This window comes from Andrena cerasifolii, chromosome 4 (genome assembly GCF_050908995.1).
Source record: "Andrena cerasifolii isolate SP2316 chromosome 4, iyAndCera1_principal, whole genome shotgun sequence".
Classification (NCBI taxonomy): domain Eukaryota; kingdom Metazoa; phylum Arthropoda; class Insecta; order Hymenoptera; family Andrenidae; genus Andrena; species Andrena cerasifolii.
Genome location: NC_135121.1, coordinates 19,410,189 through 19,419,317, shown reverse-complemented (window position 1 = coordinate 19,419,317; position 9,129 = coordinate 19,410,189). Strand labels below are relative to the sequence as shown.

The 9,129-nt window shown below is 41.1% G+C and overlaps 1 protein-coding gene and 1 long non-coding RNA gene across 5 annotated transcripts in view; one reads left to right on the top strand and one right to left on the bottom strand.

Annotated features, from left to right (window-relative positions):
- Positions 1-9,129, bottom strand: part of Krt95d (phosphofurin acidic cluster sorting protein KrT95D) — a 94,799-nt gene that overhangs the window by 12,392 nt on the left and 73,278 nt on the right. For all 4 annotated transcript variants that reach the window (XM_076809764.1, XM_076809766.1, XM_076809767.1 and 1 more), the window contains 5 exons: positions 4,864-5,132; positions 3,992-4,197; positions 2,625-2,972; positions 789-1,186; positions 586-702 (listed from right to left, as the gene is read on the bottom strand). In XM_076809764.1, coding sequence (XP_076665879.1) covers positions 586-702; positions 789-1,186; positions 2,625-2,972; positions 3,992-4,197; positions 4,864-5,132 — 1,338 coding nt within the window. The remainder of the gene's footprint in view (positions 1-585; positions 703-788; positions 1,187-2,624; positions 2,973-3,991; positions 4,198-4,863; positions 5,133-9,129) is intronic.
- LOC143367702 (uncharacterized) lies at positions 6,358-8,208 on the top strand. The gene is made up of 3 exons (XR_013085080.1): positions 6,358-6,736; positions 6,874-8,017; positions 8,051-8,208. It is a non-coding gene; the product is annotated as an uncharacterized LOC143367702 (long non-coding RNA).

The window sequence follows — 9,129 nt, the reverse complement described above, 5'->3', positions numbered from 1 at the left end:
ATTTGGAATTTTCAAAGGCGTTGAAAGGATGATAAATATAGAGGAAAAGTGATTTAAAATTTCAAGTGTCGTTATTTTCTCAAAAAATGTCATTTTTGTGATTTTTACTGCTAAGTCCACGAGCGAGTTTCATGCCCTTTAATAATCTGGCATTGTTTTTTTTATTTCACACCAAAGGTTTAGGTGCTACAGGCTCCACCATTTTGGACGAATTTTTTGACGCCTCGACTTTAACGACTCCCCAGTGCCGTCTGCAATGATTAATTATGAAACAAAAAATATATTTCTGTAGCTTAAGACATCCTTAATAGAATGCAAAAAGTCCCATTAAATTATATTCAGTAGTTTTCCTTTAATTAATTCCTAAAGATCACCCACTTTGATGGGTTCTAGACCGGAACAGCCCCTTAAGGGGTTACATACCCTTTACAGGTTGGAAAATATGGTAATTTTTACGATTTCCTTTTTCCAAATAAAGAAACGTGATATTTAAAAATCAAGATATACACCTTGCGTATTAATTCAGCTGTATTCTGCGATAACAACTGTTTATAGATCGAATTTGTTGAGTATTCTATCACCTACCTCTTAATGGAATGTTTTGAGTTTTCGCTGAACATATTAGCCGCGTCACCCCTTCGACCGTTTGGCTCTTTGGCTCGTTTTCCTTTTCCTTCTCTTTCTTCTTGCCCAGTCTCATTACTACGGAAAATAACAACGGCACGTTGAAATGACCGGTTGGTGGAAGCTAAAAGGGCAATATCCTGGATACGTTCTTAGGCACGCACTTTTCTGTTTCTTCTCCTTCGTGGTGTAGTTCATGGACAAGTGGTGGCCAGGTGCTTCGCCCAGCGGCGGGAGTCTCTGCACGTGGAGGGCCCTGAACGCCTGCCTCAGCGTGTTCTTCCCCTTTTCGCCTTGCGTCTGCTTGCTCCAGTAGTCGAGCTGCAGCTCCACCGGTTCCCAGCCGTCCCTCGTAGGCTGGCCGACGTTAGGGCTACTGGGCGGCGTTAATCTGCCAGGAGGAGGAATAGGTAGCCCCGGCGGTGGCAAAGAGGGTGGGGAACCGGACATGGTGATGCTGCTCTCCTCCAGATCGACCGAGGCTGAAGAGCTGCTGTCTGGGCACCCCACTCGGACGTCATTTATGAACGGGATGAATATTTGGCTGCTGTCATCTGTTTCTCTGTGACAGAAATCGGGTGTTATGCCAGTGGCAGTTGTCAAAGTATTATACACGAGTTCGGAGTATTATTTAAACTCTTTGCAGGGCAGGAAGTCATCGTTGCTTAAAAGGAAGAAATCGAGGTCAGTGATGCTGTTACGACTTTAAACTCACAAGGGATGATCCAAAAAAAAGATTAAAAAAATTGTGAAGTTTCGGGGATATATAGGTATGTATCGTGCAATTTTCTTTGCTGCACAAATTCACTCCAAGGGGGTGACATTGGCCCGTGAAAATACGAGTGAAAGACTAAGAGATGGAAAAAAGTTTTCAGACAAAAGTTACTTCTTTTAATTGGGACTATCATTTGGTAACTTACAGTTCGCGAGTTGTAACGCAAAATTGGAAAACAGCCGGATTTTCAGGAGTCAATTTCACCCCTTATAGGGTCATTCTACTGTGATCGGCCGAAAAATTAAGCTATTTTTAAAGATTTTTTTCTGCGTAGATACAACATATAATGCAATAAATGTCTTTGGTATTCGTTAAGAAACTCTTATATTATACAAAAAATTTAAAAGAATTTTTTAATTTGTTTTAAAACTTTAAACGCGATTATCTCAAAATTACATTTTTTTTCAACTGGTGCAGGTGATTGCAAAAAACTATTTAGCCAATCAGTCTGAAATTTTCACACGTTATTCAGCAGATATCGCAGGGACTTCGGAAACCTTTTTTGATTAACAATTTCACACTTTTCACAAGGCAAAATGATTGACTAACTAATTCACCGTATTTCAACTTCAAACCTCCGCCATCTTATTATTTTTTTATGAGCCAAAATAATTCTGTTCCTAACGATAACCACAATCATAATGACTACAACACACTTTGAATTTTTGGTTTTACATGCGTCGTTCTCCCGGAATCACCTGCACCAGCACCAGTGCGATATATATTTAAAAAAAACTGTTAAAAAATTCATACAGATTTTTCTTATACTGTCAATAAGTGTATTAATAAGTGGACAAAATATTATTTACGTCGAACATTCCGTTTACTAAAAAATAAATCCTAAAGAATGACACTTTTTCACGTCTTCACAGTGGAATGGCCCCTTAAAGGGAATTCGGGCAAGAAAAAAAATTGCGTACTACATACAGCTCGTTTCGTAATTTTTTGAATTTCCAGTTTCGAGATCTTGCCTGGTCAGTTCATGAAATTTGGCAGTGATGATTTTAACCATAAAACAGTGAATAAAATTATAAAAATGTCACCGGCTGACAAAACCAGTTGTCTATCTCGTGAACTTATAACCCAAATAAATCCTACTCCATTAATCACGCAACAAGAGTTCACCCTCCCAGCGCGGGGTTAAGTATAATTTGACGAAATTCGCTGAACTTTGCCAGCATCGCGGAGGGAAGAAAGCAGCAATCGATAGCGGCAGTTGATTTACCTGTACGTAACCATAGCTTCTGCGATTGGCAGCGCCAAGGTGGTACCAGCAGCAGCCAAATACTCAGATACCCTCGCTGCACCCTCGCTGGCGCCCCCGCCCTCCCTTTCCAGCAGTTCCTTCCATTCCTCCCCGAAAAGCATCGAATACCTCGCATCTATCGAGCTGAGGTACCTCGACAACGTGTTGGAGCCCAGGGGCACGACCAAGAACTTCAGATAGTTCTGCCAGTCTGGCGGCCAGAAGCTCAGCAAGTCCACGTAGTGGCGCAGAACACCGTTTACGAAACTGTCTCCACCAGCGATCACCACTTTGATCCGCGCTGGCGGCTTTGCTGAGCTGTTGCAGCTGTAAACCAAGGATATTTCGAACTGGTGAGCAAAGCGCATCCTCGAGGACTTCAGAGCTGCTGGAACTCGATATGAAGGAGACTATGAAGGTACAGCTGGGACAAAATCAAGTGTCATCTCAAAGCTACTTCCTCCACTGTTTTGTTAATTATACCTCCCAGTTTTGCGTCATGTCGTACTGTGGAGCAGCTTTGTATAAGTCTCTAAGGTTAAATAGATCCTCGCATCCCTGGCCCCCACTTTATATATATATATATATATATATATATAAACTTATATCTGTGATTAATACCTTCTATAATAACAGAAATCGACCAGATTACATGGAAGTTCTCATTTTTAAAATTAATATAAGAGAAGCTGCATAACATAAGAGAACATTTCAGTTCACTATTAACAGAAGAAACTACTTAACCCTTATACGGAATTTGTAAAACTTTACAACACGGATAAGTAACTTCAAGAAACGAGGATACAAAAATAAAACTCAGTTCATTTAACTGTCACGATTTAATAATTTAAGATAAATTTTATAAATTTAAAAATTAAAAAAAAAGTAAAGAACCAATTATTATTATTATTTATTAATATCTATTATCATCTACTATTCTTTACTATTATTTAGTATCGACGGTTATTACATATTTAAAGGTATAAAGGAGTTTCAGTCCAACTAATACATCAGTAAAGGAGGAACGAGGATTCGTGACTCGACTTTCGGTCAAAATGACCCAAGATCCGTACAAAGGTTAAAAAAAAATACATTTGAGAACTGAATCAGCTGTCGCGCGATGACAGGGCCTGTCACGTGCGAATAAGTGGAGACCAGAAGGATCTGGTTTGTTCATTTGCTTTACCGTTTAAAGGCGCAAAACAGACGAGAAAGCGAAGGGTAGCCAAGTGACGAAGACAGCCACGCAGTGACCTCGCATGGCCACCTGATTTTGTCTCTGCTACAGTCCAAGTGCTCGCTATCCAGCCGCGCAACCTCTAGAATCTAGAAAATGGTATAATTACAATTTCTGTATCCGCGTGACCAAGCACGTGAACGTGGCACGAATGTCCGCTGGGGAAGCGGTAGTCAGGACTCTGTGGTTCCTTTCCTGAAGTCTGGTGGCCAACACCGCTCCACCCGGGTCCGCTAACGACACCAACGACACTGCATCTGGCAAACTGTCATCCGGCAAAACACGGCTCAATTGCTCCACTAACGCTTTCCTCGGCTGAAATCACGTGGACGGGGGACGCGTTATCGAAACTGCATTTAAACGCGACACCAACGGCCTCCACGTTTCAGCATAGTTGGACCTTGTATTTATCGCGCAGAGTGTAGTGTAACTCGCGCTACAAACCAAAACGGAGCGCGATGCCTTGGTCAGAAATAAGGAAGCTAACTTACTCTGGCACTCTACCCTGGGCGAGCCTGCACGGTCTCATGTTACCTCGAATTTAATTACTCTCATCGAATCTGAATTACGAACACTCAGCGGCTGAGTGTCACTAATCGTATTCAATTAACTAGGAACTTTCCACCGGGAATGATAGATTCGATGCACCAACTCGTTGTAAAAGTCTCGAGGGAATTCTAACGTCACGCTGAAAGCATTGAGATCTCAACACCGCGAGAAAATTCGTACGACTATTCGTGACACTGAAGTCTGTCACGCTGAGATGAATTTCCGACGCGAAACTCTACAGCGATTCCACTCTGAACGCGTGCCGAACGATTGATAAATTTCGCAAGCCTCTATTTTTAACAGGGTTCTTGTGACATTTCCAATTAATTGCAATGCATCGTCCGGGCCTGCTCAAGGAACGTCAAGGTGAGGTGTTTCGTTGGACAGGCAGCGCGTGCCAGGTAGTGTCCCGAGTGTAACACGTGTATCTACCTCGGAGCTATTCAAGTCGGCGGGAGGCTTTAAGTCGACGCTGAGGCTGTGCTTTTTGGACTTATTGCTACCCGGCGTGCCTCTATCGCGGGTAAAGAGCCTGCTCCGTCTGTCCGAGCTCTCGCTTTTATTGTGCTGCTCCGATTTCGGCGGGGAGCCGGGCACGTAATTTGGGGGATCGTTCGCCTCGTGATCCGTCCAATTTTCTGGGTGCGAATCGCTGTCCGCCCTTCGGGAGCTATCATCGCTTTGTCTATCCACTCCGCGTTCTGCAACGAAATTTCATTACTCTTCGCCGTGGCGCACCATCGAAGGCCCCCACTACCGATCGCAACCTCCGCACCGCCTTATCGCTGCTATCACTCAGAGACCCGACAAGCGAATATGTACCCTTCGTGGTTTTCTCAATTAAATGAATGGCGGGAAGAAACACTTGACGCGAATACTTTGTTTCGGTGTGTTTACGTTTGATTCGGAGGTTTGTGACTCAAAAACGAACGGAGTACGTTGCGTGACGATTGTGTGGCGGATGTACTGTGTCGTGAATTATTATGATTGTGGTTTGAAAGAGAGAGTTCTGTAATTTTCTATTTTGTAATTTTTATAGTATTTTTGTAACTTTCCCTGTTACGTACTTTCGTGATTTGGATGGCAAAGTAGCGTGTGTGTGCGTTTAAAAATTGTGATACTTGAGGATAATCGGTAGTTGTGGCAAATGTGCGAATTCAGGATGAGACTTTACGCGAGACTTTTCTATCAACGAAATGTAAAAAAGGAAATAGTCGCGAGATTAATGAGAAGATAGTTGAAAGATAATGAAATTAAAGTCTCGCGCGAGTCACGATATTTTCGTCCCATCGTGGATTTGCAGATTTAGTCTTCTGTGATGCGAATAAAGTAGCTTTTCAAAATGGAACGAAGCGGTGTGCTTTCTTCTTTATTTAATACTGATGAGATGCTTTCAAGAATTTTCGAGAAAGTCGAGCACGAGAAAGGTGATCACAAACTTGCGATTGGTAGTGTGCGCAAAGTTGGGTCCACCCTTGTAACAGCATTGCAATTCTATCACTCAGTAGCAACCACTAAAGCCACGATCCCACGTGTGGAATGGGTTGTGCAGAACACAGTTAAATCATAAAAAAGGTTTCTACTCAACTGCAATGCGCCTCGAAGAGGACCTTAGTTCACTTCTTTCTACGCTGCTTGAACAAACACTGCTATTTGCATAATACAATTGTCTGACTAATGTAATTATTGTAATTAGCTTCTAACTCCGTTGCTACCAGAACGATAATTATCTATTTCTCTGAAACTGTGGCACGGTTCTGCGGATACCAAAAAAAAATGTCCTATCGCTCTGAAAAGTGAACCCCTTTAAGTAATTCAAATATACTCCACATCCATTATTCATGTGGGAAGGTGGACTTATACGTGTATACTTTCCATCCCTCGCGCGAGGACGTAGCTTCACGTGTGCCACTGTTACACGCTCGATTCGATTTCTGTGACAAGCGTGGACCGACCTTAACAACCGTGTAGTCGATTATGTCCCAGAGAAGAACAGCGCACAGTGGCGAGTTTGCCCGAAATCGTGGCCAAAACTAATATCTTCAAAGCTAAGTTAAATTTTTTGAAATAAATTACAGCAACATGACTCTGGAAAAATAATCATGTACTTTTTTAATGAAAAAATTTGAATTGTACTATTATAATATATTTAAAACATTCAATTATAAGTGGATACTTTTTAATTGTAAATAATAACTGTTATACATTGTATAATGTTGAATATATGCAATAACGTACCAACGCCTTTATAACTGTAGAATTAAAAATTGTGGACAAAATTAATATTTATAAATGACGATAACTGGTAAAGTAGCAGATTGCCGCAGTTAATTAGAATCAAAATCTCTTCTGTGACCTTGAAACTTAATTTCAAAAAAGAAATCGAAGTTTGATCTCGCTCGATACACGACTATTCGCTCAAAGAAAAGAAAACATATATAGGTTTTGTATTTTTATCTACCACAGCTGTAGAAATATTAAAAAAATAATAGTATTATTAATGTAAATATGAATTTCGAGAATATTAGAGTACAGCTTGTAAATCTGCTTTAAATAAATTTAAAAAAAGATATTCGTATAATTTAAATATCCAATAAAAAGTGCTGAAAGTTTAAAAAAGATTCATTACGTAGTTTGTTCTAATAGAATTTTCAAAGATACCTTTACTTTTCGAGCTATTACCGTGGTGTCCCCTCTTAAGTTTAAAGTTGCATATATCTTACAGAATTGCAGATTAAAAATTGATTTTGATGAAATACCATGCTCTGACATTATCCGCCGTTTATGTTGAAAGTGGCCTAAGTCCATTTGTCAATTGTTTTTTATTGGCTGCAGTAACGTGTACAACTTGAAGTTAGTATTAAAAATTTATATATAAATTCGTTTTAAATATAAATGGACTTAGGTCACCTTCAAAATGAGCGGTTCATTTCACAAATCAAGTACAATTCACAGATTTTTGAAATAAAAGAAAAAACTCTTTTTTTACTTCTGGCCATGATTTCGGGCAAATTCGCCCACTGTGCAGCGAGAGAGAAACATGTCTGACGCGCCCAATTAGACAGTTGCTAATACACTACACGCTCAGGTAATTGACAGAGGGGCTCGATAGACAGAATAGAGATTGTAGACTTACTAAAACGTGTTACATCAAGACTGCCACGAGTCTGCACGCAGAAAATGCACGGCGAGCGCATTCGTGATCGACAGTCGAGTATGCCTTTTATCGGCAAGCCCCCCCCTCGCGCAGGGTGGCTTGGCAAGATCGATCGTGTCGCACGGGTGAAGTTTCATTAGTCGCACAGAACGAAGAGTTAGTAGTGGAAACAGATATGTAAGATTGATAGTAATAAAAGGGAATACGTACGTACGAGCAGACAGAGAGATAGACGGAAAGAGAGAGGCCAGCGGGCAGGATTGAAGTGTGATCAAGTACTAGATACAGAGAGGCGCAAAGAGATACACAGACACAGTCTCCACCGAGCGTTCGCTGCTCGATCGAGGAGGGAGTAACATCTAACGAGCCACGGAATTTCGTTACCAATAATCACAGATTACATCCGGAAACCAAAAGGATACGCGAACCGTTCCCACCCTTCGTTGTCGCAGAAGCGACGAGCGCAGAAAAAAAAGGGCGACCAGAAGAAGTCAGATGCGAAAAATTACATACGTTTATTTTTCACCGCCAGCTAATTACATTCATTGTCATTACAGGCTTCGCAGCCACCGATCGAGAGTGGTGCACTCCTAGAGAGCGATGCAAGAACAACGGAAGTACTGTGCAGGGCCCATGTTGGTCCGCGGCCCGAATTTGAGCGACGTGAATTTGGAAATGATGTGGGATGTCTCCCCGCTTCGATTATCCTTGCATTCGGATCGGAGCGTAATTACAACGAAACGGGCATCGAATCGAATCGAAGGATCAGTGCAATGAAAGGGTACGCGGCTCGATCACGCTCTACCGTGAAACTACAGGCATCTAATTATTTACCGAACGTTCGATCAAGAAACACCATGCTTCTGCTGATTAGCAAGGTCATTCATGCGCTGGAGTTCCGTCTCCAATCTACAAAATTCAGTATACTGGAATGTCGCAGCTTCTTTCTTTGCAGCATTGGCTATAGTTAAATGGTCGGGTGATGCCTGGAACGCGAGGTGCTTCTCTACTTCTGGACGTGTAAGAAAGAAGTTGTTTTGCTTCTCGATGTACTGGTATTTGGATATTCCTTTTAGGAAGCAGTGCTTGAAATGGTTTAGGTGTGCTGAAGCTTATAGATTCCTTGCTGTGATTTGTGGTTATTCATGTGCATCGAGAGTGGGAGCATATAGTTTTATGCAGGATGTAAAAAAAGAAGGTTGAAGGTTGTACTTAGGAGACAGTCGTTTTTGCCAAAATGAAGCAGTTCTTTTTCAATTTATCGCAATGAAATAAATTGAAGCTAAGACTTGTTCCTTGACACAAAGTTTGTTAACATCTTAAGCTTTAAGAAAACATATTTGTTTAGTCAAAAATATGCATTAAAGAGGCTTTTAAAAAAGTTTCTTTTGTTTTGCAGCGATAACTCAAAGACGGAGGTTCCAATCGATTCAAATCAAATTCGAGCATGTTCACGAAATGTGTAGTTTTGGCCTGAACCTAAATTGAAGTTAATAAAAACTCTTATTCTTTATGAAAAGAAACTAAAAACTCATGTTTTT